Here is a 14954-nt window from a genome sequence, read left to right as displayed (position 1 = left end):
AACTTAGGCAATAAGGGGGAGGGGTGCGACGATATGACAGAAATGTACTCGGAATAAAATTGTCAATATGAGATGCTTTTACTTTTTAGTCATTTTAGAGAGAATGATATGAATCATTGCAAACAAGATATTAATTTGTCCAGGCGCTCATCAAATGCGGTTCATATCTCTAGTCCTATCATGTAAAAAAGAAACTCATTGGAGTCCTTTAATTTCAAAAATTGAGAACTAAATACAAATAAATGTTTGTAGCAAAAACAATCCAAGTTAATATACCTAAAGTGTACCGAGTGTTTGTTAGTCTGGCATCGCTCATCAGAAGCAGATTCAGATTGATTTAACGCTTACCTCACAAACGCTAACCTACTCAGTTTTGAGTCTTTAGCGATGTATCACGCTGATATAAAGTGATAAAATGAAGTATTTGAACGGCTCGTCCCGACGAAATAACTTAAATGTACCAAACATTTGAGGAAAGAATGATGCGACCTTACTGGAAAAATGTTTTTACTGAACTGACAATAAATGCCTATACACCTCTCTTAAATTATTTTTAATAAGAACACTTGCCTTGTTGACGTCATGTGTCCATATAAAATAACCAAATAAGTTAAACCAAAATATACAAATACATGTAATGACGAAATTCGAGCCTTTGCCTGCATAATTCAGCAATAATACGTGTTATGTTTACTGTAATTTAAGCCTGTTTACAAGATCTAATTTAGGCCAAGAAAATACATATTTAGTTTCACAAATATAATAGAACGAAAATACCTAAATTTCGCGTAATATAACATTTTGAAATTATAAAATATATATATAATTCTAGAAGCCAGAAATAGGTGTAAAACACACCCATAGAAGTCATATAGGCGAAACATGTTTGGTATCTTGATTAATATTAATTACAAGTGAGATAGAGAAAAACAGAATCCCTTAATAAATACATAAAAACAGCAAGATTGCAAAATGTTGCAGGCTCCTGTTCATGGACGGTGATGGTAAATGCAAGTTACCGCCCACGCCCCATAGCACCGCCTTAAGCAGTATTAACATTGAAACATGCAAATGTGTTCATACAGCGGAGGTGATCACGGGTTTTTCAATGCGACACGTTTGTGCCAATCAATGAAAAGAGGCGTATGACCCGAAAGTAAAAGTATGTTTATGCCCGCAATCTGTGGGAGGAACTGTATTAATAATTATATTAAATATATTTAAATATTAATAATTAAGTGTTGTTATAGAAAAAAGGCAACAAGTTTTGTAATTATTTTCATTATAGATATCTATCCACATCAATAGGCCCTATGTGATTAAATCGTAACACCCACTGCCCCGTGTAACAAGGGTGTTGAAAAAAATAAACTTGCTTCATTGGAGCTCTAACAAGGATGTTTGAATATATTAACCTGCTTCATCGGAGCTCTAACAAGGCTTTTTTGAATGAATAAACCTGCTTCATTGAGCTCTAACAAGGCTTTTTTGAATGAATAAACCTGCTTCATCGGAGCTCTATCAAGGATGATTGAATAAATAAACCTGCTTCATCTGAGCTCTAACAAGGATGTTTGAATAAATAAAACTGCTTCATTGGAGCTCTATCAAGGGTGATTTAATAAATTAACCTGCTTCATTGGAGCTCTATCAAGGGTGATTTAATAAATAAACCTGCTTCATTGAGCTCTAACAAGGCTTTTTTGAATGAATAAACCTGCTTCATCGGAGCTCTATCAAGGATGATTGAATATATAAACCTGCTTCATCGGAGCTCTAACAAGGCTTTTTGAATGAATAAACCTGCTTCATTGAGCTCTAACAAGGCTTTTTTGAATGAATAAACCTGCTTCATCGGAGCTCTATCAAGGGTGATTGAATAAATTTACCTGCTTCATCTGAGCTCTAACAAGGCTTTTTGAATGAATAAACCTGCTTCATTGAGCTCTAACAAGGCTTTTTTGAATGAATAAACCTGCTTCATCGGAGCTCTAACAAGGGTGATTGAATAAATTTACCTGCTTCATCTGAGCTCTAACAAGGCTTTTTGAATGAATAAACCTGCTTCATTGAGCTCTAACAAGGCTTTTTTGAATGAATAAACCTGCTTCATCGGAGCTCTAACAAGGCTTTTTGAATGAATAAACCTGCTTCATTGAGCTCTAACAAGGGTGATTGAATAAATTTACCTGCTTCATCTGAGCTCTAACAAGGCTTTTTGAATGAATAAACCTGCTTCATCGGAGCTCTATCAAGGGTGATTGAATAAATTTACCTGCTTCATCTGAGCTCTAACAAGGCTTTTTTGAATGAATAAACCTGCTTCATCGGAGCTCTAACAAGGGTGATTGAATAAATTTACCTGCTTCATCTGAGCTCTAACAAGGCTTTTTGAATGAATAAACCTGCTTCATCGGAGCTCTATCAAGGGTGATTGAATAAATTTACCTGCTTCATCTGAGCTCTAACAAGGCTTTTTGAATGAATAAACCTGCTTCATCTGAGCTCTAACAAGGGTGATTGAATAAATTTACCTGCTTCATCTGAGCTCTAACAAGGCTTTTTGAATGAATAAACCTGCTTCATCGGAGCTCTATCAAGGGTGATTGAATAAATTTACCTGCTTCATCTGAGCTCTAACAAGGCTTTTTGAATGAATAAACCTGCTTCATCTGAGCTCTAACAAGGGTGATTGAATAAATTTACCTGCTTCATCTGAGCTCTAACAAGGCTTTTTGAATGAATAAACCTGCTTCATCGGAGCTCTATCAAGGGTGTTTGAATATATTAACCTGCTTCATCGGAGCTCTAACAAGGGTGTTTGAATAAATAAACCTGCTTCATTGGAGCTCTAACAAGGATGTTTGAATGAATAAACCTGCTTCATTGGAGCTCTATCAAGGGTGATTTAATAAATAAACCTGCTTCATTGGAGCTCTATCAAGGGTGATTTAATAAATAAACCTGCTTCATTGGAGCTCTAACAAGGATGTTTGAATAAATAAACCTGCTTCATTGGAGCTCTATCAAGGATGTTTGAATAAATAAAACTGCTTCATTGGAGCTCTAACAAGGATGTTTGAATAAATAAACCTGCTTCATTGGAGCTCTATCAAGGATGTTTGAATATATTAACCTGCTTCATCGGAGCTCTAACAAGGGTGTTTAAATAAATAAAACTGCTTCATTGGAGCTCTAACAAGGATGTTTGAATATATTAACATGCTTCATCGGAGCTCTAACAAGGATGTTTGAATAAATAAACCTGCTTCATTGAGCTCTAACAAGGTTTTTTGAATGAATAAACCTGCTTCATCGGAGCTCTATCAAGGGTGATTTAATAAATAAACCTGCTTCATCTGAGCTCTAACAAGGGTGATTGAATAAATTTACCTGCTTCAGTTGAGCTCTAACAAGGATGTTTGAATATATAAACCTGCTTCATCGGAGCTCTAACAAGGATGTTTGAATAAATAAACCTGCTTCATTGAGCTCTAACAAGGCTTTTTAAATGAATAAACCTGCTTCATCGGAGCTCTATCAAGGGTGATTTAATAAATAAACCTGCTTCATCTGAGCTCTAACAATGGTGATTGAATAAATTTACCTGCTTCATTTGAGCTCTGACAACGATGTTTGAATAAATAAACCTGCTTCATTGGAGCTCTAACAAGGATGTTTGAATGAATAAAACTGCTTCATTTGGGCTCTAACAAGGATGTTTGAATATATAAACCTGCTTCATCGGAGCTCTAACAAGGGTGTTTGAATAAATAAACCTGCTTCATTGAGATCTAATAAGGGTGTTTGAATAAATAAAACTGCTTCATTGGAGCTCTAACAAGGCTTTTTGAATGAATAAACCTGCTTCATCGGAGCTCTATCAAGGGTGATTGAATAAATTTACCTGCTTCATTTGAGCTCTAACAAGGATGTTTAAATAAATAAACCTGCCTCATTGAGCTCTAAAAGGCTTTTTGAATGAATAAACCTGCTTCATCGGAGCTCTATCAAGGGTGATTTAATAAATAAACCTGCTTCATCTGAGCTCTAACAATGGTGATTGAATAAATAAAACTGCTTCATTGGAGCTCTAACAAGGATGTTTGAATAAATAAAACTGCTTCATTGGAGCTCTATCAAGGATGTTTGAATAAATAAAACTGCTTCATTGGAGCTCTATCAAGGGTGTTTGAATATATAAACCTGCTTCATCGGAGCTCTAACAAGGGTGTTTGAATAAATCAACCTGCTTCATTGAGCTCTAACAAAGGTGTTTGAATAAATAAGCCTGCTCCATTGAGCTCTAACAAGGGTGTTTGAATAAAATAACCTGTTTCATTGGAGCGGGAACAAGGATTTTTACCTGTTAAAAAGGAGTCAAATATACACTGCGTTCAAATTAGTTTGTACATAGCAATTTTATTTCACAATTGTACAAATTTTGTAAATAATTAAACAAATTATAATATCAAAAGATAAAATCTTATATTTATTGAGTACTGTGCATAATAACAAATCGTTCACATGAAAATCTAGAAACATAAAAGAATGCTGCAATTAATGTACAAAAATAATTAATAACACTTTACAATATTCTATGTTATACTTCACTGTTGAAAAAAATATTATAGTTTTACTCAATATAACAGCTGAATGCCCTTTTAAAAGTTAAGTTGTTCTGCAAAATAAATTTCTACTATTAAAAAAAAATATTACAATTTCATTTCTATTTTGTTGCCCACAACATTCATAGTCCATGCGCGCAATAATTCGATATAATTAAAATAATTAAGAGTATAAACTTACATAAATATGTATAAAATGTTTTGTTTGTTTTGATCTTATTTTTCTTCTAAACTCTATCATTTATCTGGTGGTAAATTTTTGATCCACCACATCTCTATTGAGATGTAGTTTTTATTTCGGATAGTTTAACTTTACCGGCCAGATCACTTTAATCGTAAAGATTCAGTTTAAAGGCACAAATGCAATACTATACACGTGTAAAACTTTAATACACACATCGCCCACATTAATACAGTATACATCTTTCACGCCACCGTCAGCTCGTAATCTTCATTCATATTCATTTATATTTCAGATTTCTGTTATAGACTGCATATAACCTGAACTGCAGCACGGGTTGTCTTGTAAGACCTTATCCTAAACCCGTTTCATTGCACGTGTTTTGTATGGTTGTGGCGCACTTGTGGATTGTTCAACTATATTTTCGAATGAATGCTTGACGTTGTCGTCTTCTCGGCAGAAAGTAAATCGCTGCAGCAGATTTGTAAATATCAGAAACATTTCCATCCTTGCCAAAGATTCTCCTAAACAGATACGAGGACCTTAAAATTAAAAAGGAATATATATATCTCGAACTTTTGCCGTTGCTATACATTTTTTAAATATAACGGAACATGAAAACAAAAGAAACGTAAATGGTTAAATGAACTGGAACAGATACAACCCTAAAACGATGAAGTGAATAGTTAACTTAAATGCAAAACAAGATTAAAAGAAAGGCAAATATGCATTTGCGCTGTTCTACGACAGCTAACGATGGATATTAATGCTTCATATAAAGTCTTTATACTTGGAAAATATTACAGATCCATGCATTTCCTAACATCTTTTTGTGTATTGATGAAAGTAACATCTGTTGTATTTATTTGATACCATTATCACAACAGCCTCATACTCAGTTATCTCCCTTTATCAGTACAATCTGCCAAGGGAGGCAATCACTGTGAGGAGTTTGTTATGACATGTGTAAAATTATGAACCTCAATATTGTGCAAAATGATCTTAAAAAGAAAAGCGTTTGAACGCTTTTAACTCAAACTAGGCTAGAAATCACACTAAGCAACGATGGATATGTATCGTTACCTATTGAAAACGGAATAAGAGCTTGATTTTTCTTCAGTTTGCCATTTTCCATGAATCTGTCAGGTTTGAATGTATCGGGTTCATCCCAATGACGAGGGTCAATGTTGGAGGAGTATAAACTTGCGACAATAAGGCTCCTTCGTGGTATAAAGTATCCTCCTAGTTCCATGTCAACTTCGTTTGTGTGTGGTACTGACATTGGAGCTAAAATTAAAAAAAAAATAGTTAAAAAAATTATTTTGCGGCAAAACACTGTTGCTAGAACACACATATTCACATTTTAATTTACATTTTAATTGACAATGCGCTTAAAACTGAATGTAGATCTAAAAATGGTTTGTATTAATTATTTCAAACTTAACAGACAAAATGTGCAAGCAATACTCGTTTTCAACTAAACTTGGACATTCTTAATCAGATTATTATCAGGATAATGTCCTCAAATGCGTTCATAATTTTAGTGGGTATACGAGTACACCGTATATCCTTGCATATAAGATGTTTGGATAAGCTCACTAAATAGCTTCTATATTTTTACTTTATGTTTGTCAAATTGCAGTTGCTTACACCAGTTGAGCATTTGATCATTTTTTCTGAACCTTATTAAAGTCAACTACAGACGGATACTCACCAATATTGGCCAGTCTTTGTATTTCTAGAAGAGTAGCCTCAATATAGGGTAAAGATCCTCTATCTGCCCATGTCACCACCTTGTCACCGCATTTCTACAAAAATAACGAGGAAGTACTAGTATTATATTAGTTTATACAAATTTATTTTACATTTGTAGTTCGATTGTGCTGGAAGCTAAAAGTTTATTGAAACACTCTCGAATCCGTTCCTGGAACCAACCAGTACTAAGCAATGAATGTAAATTATCTTGCTCAAGGAAACAAACGGCTTGCCCCTGACAGAATTTGAGCAATCCTTAGATTACTAGTCCGACGCGATAACCACTCGGTCACACCAGTATTGTATTATAACTGTAGATAACACATTTATGCATACATATATGTATATGTCATAACAGATTATAAAGAAAAAAACACTCCTCAATAGAGATAGTGAACTTTTATGTAATCTAGAAAATTAATGGGTCAATAGTCGACCGCTGTACTTTAGTATATCTTAATTAGATACCAACGCAAAGGGAGGTAATTATATGAAAAACTGTGGTCCTTTTACCTCTGAGATTTCTTGTTGACATTTTTTCTGTATATCTGGATACTCTTGCATGTACAATATACACCAGTTCACTGTGTTTGAAGTTGTTTCTGATCCAGCTATAAACAGATCCATGATTACCCGAAAAATGTTACCCTCTGAAAAAGGAACGAATATGTTATCATACAAAACACATATTTATTATATACATGATTATGTTATGAACGGTTTAAACCATCTTATAACGAGAAAGTTTAATCTATTTTTTAAACTTTTCATTTGGTGTTGACGGGTGAAGGTTCGACCCAATTAATAACCTTTCATTTGATAGAGACTTTTTATACACTTTTCATCTGTTGTTTATAGGTGAATGTTTGGCCTACCTTATAAACTTTTCATTTAGTGGTAATGGTTTTACTTATTTCATAACCGGAAGATTTTAACCTTTGTCATTTGATGGTGACAGTTTAACCCATCTTATAACCTTTTTCATGTAGAATTTATTTTATAACCAGAAGTTTTACTCTACATTATAACCTTTTCATTTGCGTTTTCTTTTCATTTGGTGGTGACGGTTTTACTTGTTTTAGGGTTTTTCATTAGGCGTTGACTTTTGAACCTTTTTAACTGACTGTTTGTTGTTAATGTTGTTTTTTGTATTGTTATTAACCTAAAACTTAAGACGTAAATCAAATTAGCAGGGTCACATATTTGGACTTTATTTTTTATTTTTTTCTTATTTAATATGAAAAATAATTTTGAAACTTACTGTTAAAAGTATTTTCATCAGTACGTTGAAGCTTTGCCTGTATATATAGATCGACAAAATCTCGTATGTTCTCGTTATCATACGTACTCTCGTGGTTATTTATCTCGCTGTAAATATGTTCTTTGATCCATCTAATTGTTTCCAAACGTTTCATTTTAGTTTCGTAAGCCTTTTAAGAAAAAAAGTATATATTTAGTCATTTAATATGTACCTGGTGATGCAAATAATATATTTAATATAGTTAAACATTATTTGTTTAACTATCTTATGAAAGCAATGAACCTCCTAAAATGTTGTTTAACCACATAGGTTCAGCAGTTTATTGAATCTAAAATTACCATTATGAACCACTTAAATTATTATAGGACAGATATATTCATATAACGTTCATGAGAATGCCTACAACTTTAAGAAAGTCATGTATATTTAATATAATAATTATGCTAGCGTGAGAAAACTACCCTTAACGTAATTTCACAAATGATGTTATAAGACGTTAACGTTGCCATTGACGTAAAAAAAAGAGTATAACCATTGGAATGTTAAAGAAAATATGAACAGGTTACACTATGCAAATTTCATAAGATTTTTTTATTTATTTCAAAAGCTATAGAAGTGAATTTCTTCAAAAAATCAACATGTCAATATCTTTAAGAACTTAACATGTCAATTTACAAAAAAAGTAAGTTTAAAACTTTTTTCTCATGCGGGCGTCTTAAATAGATTAAGAACTGTAAGAAAGCTACAGGTTGATCACTTATCCATCCGAAACCAATCCTAAGGTTTATGATTGAAACATATTAGAAGACAGGATAATTTAACACCTGTACATGGGAAAATATAATAAAAAAGTTATCTTATATAATCACCTCGCGGTTAATAATTTTCAAAATAAATGATGGAAGTTGTCCGTCCGCTGTTAGTACTCCTCCGCCAATACGAAATATTCTATCCAAATTCTCGATGATTTCATGTAGCTTTTCATCTTTGTAATCAAACCTTCAAAGAAATAATAACATACAGGTACATGAAATTTTAATTTTCACCCGTGACAATATTAATATAGCAAGAATACAAACAGCAATTGTTTCCTTGATTGTCATCTGATACGCAAAGTGTGACCGATTCTTTTAAATCAAACCCACCCCTTTGCCCAGAGCAACTTCCTCACCTTTTTCCCTTTATAACAATTTCATAGAGTGCTGTATATTTGAGTACATGTACATCCCCTTTTGGAGTAAGTACTTCTCACTCAAATATTTATTCAAAGAAAAAGATATTCACCTCTTCGCAAAAACAATTCCGTATATAACGTTGGTAATCATCATTGACGTAAGAAGTCGTACATCAAACGGTTTTCCTTCGGAGGCGGTAAGAACTTCATTAGCAGCATCAACTTCGTGCATTATCTTTTCCTCTAATGACGTCTTTCCTACCCCAAAATCTCTCAATGTTTGTAGTACAAACTTCCGGAGAACTTTCCATGGTTCACCGCTCTGCCAAACAACCCCTGCAATCAATTTTGTATTTATATTGATTTTAAATAGATATGGCGGCAATAGAGCTCTATAACCTAATATTTAAGTGTTCGTGCTATTTTATTTAGGATATTACTTTTCTTGCTTATCAGACTGGCATTTCCGTTAGTTTAACCCATGTCGGACATTTTATTTCATCATATTAATGATTTGATATATGTTTCAACAGTACTATGCACCTGAATATATAATACAATGATCACTATAGAAAAATAACCATTTTAAAGAATTGGTATCGTAGCTGCTTTTTTCTTTTTCTTTTATAATACTTGTACATGTACATTGACTTTAATTTCGGTAGTATGGTGGCATATTTCTGCCAACAGTTAACCATATAATTATCGCGTTAACTATCTAACTAACTAGTTAGTTTTCGTGTTAACATGATAAATAACAGATATTTATCAGATTAACTTGATAATTTTCACACAGTAAATCTTATTTTTCAACACTAACTCTTTGTGACCTTATCTGTATTCAACCTTCGTCAAGCAAATCGTTATCACGGTGTTTTGGTCGGTTAAAATATCGTCTGTCGCGCTATTCATAACATGTAACGGCTTTAACATTCTCGCAGCTCTATGCTACACCCTCGCGGGGATTTACCTTAACCTTCGCATGTCTCTTTCGGGGACCTTAGGCTGTTTTCCAGTGTCGGTGATCAATAGGCGACTATTTAAAAGGCCCAAACAGAACACCGTACATCAAAAGAAATGTCCGCATGTCATTGTCAAAATTTTCATAAAAAATTAGTATCAATCCGGAGGCATGCTGCTTCAAAACTGGATGAAGCTATATAAAAAAAGTAAATACACGTACGTCGTTTCAAATGGATATTTGCATCGCCTCGTTTTATGTACACATTATGATATATCATATATTATTGATTTCCAATATCTGTGTAGATTCTTTGAGTTTACTGTCAGCTTTGTAATATTGAAAGTTGAATTGAATCTATCTATCTTCCATTAATGTCAAACCCCTCGCGGTACACCTCTTGTTAGGTGGGAAACACTGACAGTGTCTCTGAAAAATCCCAAGGGTGTTACCCAGGATCGAACCCGGGATCTCAGGAGTGACAGCCAGTGGTCTAACCTATTGAGCTATCGCGCCACCTCTGATCTATCGCGTTACCTGAATACTGACTAAATCAGTTATAAAACTTTAATATGGTAAAAGACATATCCCATTTGATTCTAAATATCACTATCTACAGAATGTCAGAAAACAGTCTAACCTTTCCCTTCTTTAATAGCTTCTTTAATTGCTCGGAGCCAGCTTGGTCGACTGTTTAGCACGTCACTATGTTTCACAAAAGCGTCACGTATAGTATCGTATCCGTGTAGGGCAACAATCCTTTGACCTAATACTGTTACCGACACTATATCCCCGTATGTTTTACTAGCCTCATAAAATCCTTGATACTGTTTTAGTTTTCTGTTTTTAAGTCTATTAAACCATATCAGGTTGCCTATCAATGGTAAACCCGGGGGTCCAGGTGGAAGGTTTGACCGTCTACCTAAATACAAGTAACATAGTAAGAAAACTGTTATAAAAACAAGTACAACCGGGGTACTTAGGAAACTTATTAGATTTACTTCCATGTTGAAAACACAGCAGATATCTAAGCGTATATAAGATAAAACTGCCTGAACAAAAAACGTAGTGTATTTATATAGTCAAGCCGCCTTCCGATAGTCCCATATTTTAAACCGTGATCAGTGACCTATGTCTCATCATTGAAGGCCGGAGTAATTTATAAATAGGTTTACAGTGTTTCAGTAAACATTTGTCAGTGTGCTGTGCGAAATACACCAGATATAAAATCTATAAACCAATATATAGTGAGAAATTAATGATAGAAATTAATGCTAAGCAGGAAGCTAAAAACATAATGGAAATTCTTACATAGATAAACTTTGGCAATTCATGAAGTGTGTGTGTGGGGGGTGCAAAATATATGAAAGGACTGTTCTCGGAATGAAATTGAAACTGATTGTACGAACAACTTAAAAGCTTTTTATTTGTGAATAATTTTTGACAATTGACATTACGCCAGAGAAGAGATTGCTCCGCCCACTGATTCACGTGACCCGGTCATTCAGAACCTTAGACAAAAGACTGTACCAACGTTTACGCGAAACTGTCATGCCACTTAAGTGACTAAAGAATTTACCTTATATAATTTGGTATACATAAGATTTTAATGCTTTTATTGAATAGTTCAATGTTTTATGATATTTTAAAAAGTAACAATGTAAAAAGTAACTGCATTCACGCATTAATGATAAATAAAACGTTTGGCAAAGATCTTGTTATATTTCTCGCTGAGTTCAAGACAGATGGTACTGAGCTGACTTCAAGGAAGATGTTTCTGACAAAATATAATTTTAGTTTAGAAATTCAAAGAAAGTTAAAATTGATGTAGCAGAACATATAATAGTTATATCATTTCATTTCATTTATTGGCAAATCGGCATTATAAATGCCTTTGTCCATTTACATACTAAATATGGCCAAGACATACAGTTTACATAAAAGTTACACAAAAACTCCACATAATAAATAATCAGCAAATATCAGCAAACATTAAGAAATTTTAAACACACAAATGAAATAAATCCTACGAATCAATGAAACATTTACAAATGTTTTTGGGGTTTTATGTGCGAAATCACTTATATGTAATGAATTTGTGCATAAATTGTCAAAATTAAATGAGAAAATTGCCCTTGCGTAACTTTGTTGTATGATATATGATTATATGTATATTCGTACATTAGATATTTTCCCGATAAAACGCAATATTATTAACTTCAAAATAAGTTTCGCATATACCAGACCTCGGCTTTAAATTAAAACCGTGATCAGATATGATGTTATTGAAGCATGAAATGTATTTAAATTCATTGAGCTTTAATAGTAATATTTAGGTAGGATAATTTCTCCTAAAATATTTATTGCATATTTTCTCATTTTATCTTCAAGTACTTTTTTCTACTTCAGCATTTTATTGACACTATGTTGTAAACGAACAAAAAAAATGTCATATCATCTGAATATTCTAGGCCTTATAATATATTATGTGATTATGAATAGACATAATTGTAATAAAGTTGTTTAAACTTTTTCCTTATTTAATGCAATGTGGTATGGCCAGTTTTAATTTTCGTACCTGCTATATAACTTGTTATCTTCATATCCTATAGAGAGTTACTGGTGTTTTTGTTTTTGTAAAATGAACTAACTGACTCCATCTGTCAATATGTCAACCAAAGTTAGACTTAGCAGAAATTTGAAAAATACTACAATGTGATTGGACAAAAAATAATGTTGATCATTAAAGTACACGTACAACACTCAATGAATAAATGATAAAGGTTAAAAGGTATGACATTTTGGAATAATGAAATATATAATATATAAAATACACAAAGAGAAGTCGTATCTAATATAGGCGAAACATGTTTGGTATTTTATTAATATTAAAATAATTAATTACAAATGAGATATAGAAAATCAGAATCACTAAAACGCCTAAAATGGCAAGATTGAAAATGTTGCAGGTTCGGTTTGATTGAGCTTGTTATGGGTGGTAATGGTAATTGCAAGCTACCGCCCACGCCCCTTAGCACCGCCTTAAGCAGAATTCAACATTTAAACAAGAAATGGTGTAATTTTGTATCAAGAAACATCCGCAAATGTGTTCATACGTCGCTGACCATGGAAGTTTCAATGCGACACGTTTGTGCCATTCCATGAAAAAAGGCGTATGATCCCCAAGTTAAAGAATGATTGTGCCCTCGAGAAATCAGTGAGCGGAACTGAATTATTTAGACATAATAATTATCTGTTGTAATAAAAAAAGTATTATGTTTTTGTTATGATTTTCATCTCGTCAGAAAGCACGTGGTTTGAATCAAACTGATGACCAAATTGTACAAAATCATGTGTTGTCATTTTGCAAAGAAATGGTCGATCTCCGTGCAAAACATGTCAAATTCAATAAAGTTAGTTCCTTAATATGTATCAATTAGGCATTTTTCCAGCAAATTCTTATAGTTATATGTCCATTTCAATTGGCCATACCTGATTTTAAATATCGCAACACCCACTGTACCCTACCCCAGCACCAAAACCTTTATTTAGTGCCAGGGCACTTTATGTTAAACACTTCTGTAAACATTTGGTTGTTATCCAATCACAGATGAGAACTTCTTTTTTATAATTAGAGAAATTTGATATATTTTAATAAAAATCATACAAGAAAAAGATATAAAAGAAAATGTTACGCGTGAAATTTTGTCATCTTTCTGTAACAGAAATTCCGATGGTTAACCTATTCTAAAAAAAAAAGTGTTCTACAGTATAGATGAAAATTTTGCATGACTGACACGAAATTGCTAAGGGACAGGCAGTCGATCAGGGGCATTAAATTGTACGTTTGAAAGTCATTAATTCAAAAGTTGGTTGAAATCCATCGAGAAATATAGGAGCTGCACACAGAAGGGTGTTTTCTTTCTATTTATTACGTATGTGAAACGCAACAACAACGGATCATTGGTAGGTCAAAAATAATAAAATCACAAAATCCAGGCAATTTGCTCCAGCTAGGGCACTTCTTGATAATATTTCTGTGTAAGCTTGGTTAAAAATCTCTGAGAATTGTAGAATAAACCTTGTAAAATAAAAGAACCATATGGTGACACTGTTATCAACCGGCTGACTACCTTTATCCTATGCCTCTAACCATCCAAACGTATATTAATCATCTATTATTTATACATTGTAATTGGGTGCTACGGGATATTATTTTATGTTAAGTTTACCGTTATTGACAAAACAAATGGAGCCGAATGCCTGTGCTACTAGTATCTACGGATGCTTCCTGGTGCCAAATTTTAATATTCTATAGAAAAATCTACTTCTTAGTAGTAATTCAAAACATAAAGAAGATAACTAAAATTAGGATTATAACAAATGCGCGAAGGATTTGACATTAACGGAAGATAGATAATGTGCGAAGCGTCCTGCTTAAAGAGTACTTATATTAGGCTTCTTTTTCCTAATTAGTAATGAAACATCCTATTCGCACTTAAATTTCTCCGAATTAGGCATTTTGTATTTTTTGTTTGTTTTTTTAGCCGCAGACAACGCATCATCCTAGCATGATTTGTTGATCTCCAATGCGTTAAAATGTTTATTCTGATTTCATCTGACATATTTTACCCTTACAGAGGGACCCCAGAGCTTGACAACAACGCCATATGATGTTTAATGTGTTTGTGCAAGTAAAAACCAACAAACTTATGACTGAAAGAAAATAAGACTAAACCTATGTACGGGCTAATCTTAGATAGCATTTTAACACATATTTGATTAAGTTGTGAAAGGATTTTAAAAAATATTGTGACCTGTAAAATGTTAACAAATAAACAAAGTTTACCGTGATTTAACTTTGTGACATAGTAAAATGTGACCTCAAATAAAATATACAAACTTAGCATAGATATAATAAAGGTAAACACTGATCAAGTTTCATTATGACCTTTTGGATATATTATTTCTTTTTTTAAAAAAAAACAAGAGGC

General features: G+C 33.0%; 1 protein-coding gene across 1 annotated transcript; it reads right to left on the bottom strand.

Annotated features, from left to right (window-relative positions):
- Window positions 1–4479: 4479 nt before the first annotated feature.
- On the bottom strand, window positions 4480–11025 carry LOC132728640 (cytochrome P450 2J4-like). Its single transcript, XM_060714312.1, has 8 exons — window positions 10601–11025; window positions 9110–9335; window positions 8695–8824; window positions 7826–7994; window positions 7078–7214; window positions 6524–6617; window positions 5893–6096; window positions 4480–5351 (listed from the first exon to the last, which is right to left on the bottom strand). The coding sequence occupies exons 1-8, from the start codon at window positions 10965–10967 to the stop codon at window positions 5167–5169; spliced, it is 1512 nt and encodes a 503-aa protein (XP_060570295.1). The 5' UTR covers window positions 10968–11025; the 3' UTR covers window positions 4480–5166.
- Between the last annotated feature and the right edge of the window lie 3929 nt (window positions 11026–14954).

Source organism: Ruditapes philippinarum, unplaced genomic scaffold, assembly GCF_026571515.1.
Source record: "Ruditapes philippinarum isolate M1 unplaced genomic scaffold, ASM2657151v2 ctg1459_1_1_1_1, whole genome shotgun sequence".
Taxonomy (NCBI): Eukaryota; Metazoa; Mollusca; class Bivalvia; order Venerida; family Veneridae; genus Ruditapes; species Ruditapes philippinarum.
The sequence above is the reverse complement of the archived record's forward strand: the minus strand, read 5'-3'. Positions and strand labels throughout refer to the sequence as shown.

What these genes read in the sequence shown, in the direction of transcription:
- LOC132728640 (XM_060714312.1), bottom strand. Translation starts at nt 10,967, where the DNA reads ATGGAAGTAAATCTAATAAGTTTCCTAAGTACCCCGGTTGTACTTGTT. An exon ending in GTCAACAAGAAATCTCAGAG is followed by an intron (nt 6,618 to 7,077) that starts GTAAAAGGACCA and finishes TTATTTTTGTAG; the next exon opens with AAATGCGGTGACAAGGTGGT. An exon ending in TCTTATTCCGTTTTCAATAG is followed by an intron (nt 5,352 to 5,892) that starts GTAACGATACAT and finishes TTTAATTTTAAG; the next exon opens with GTCCTCGTATCTGTTTAGGA.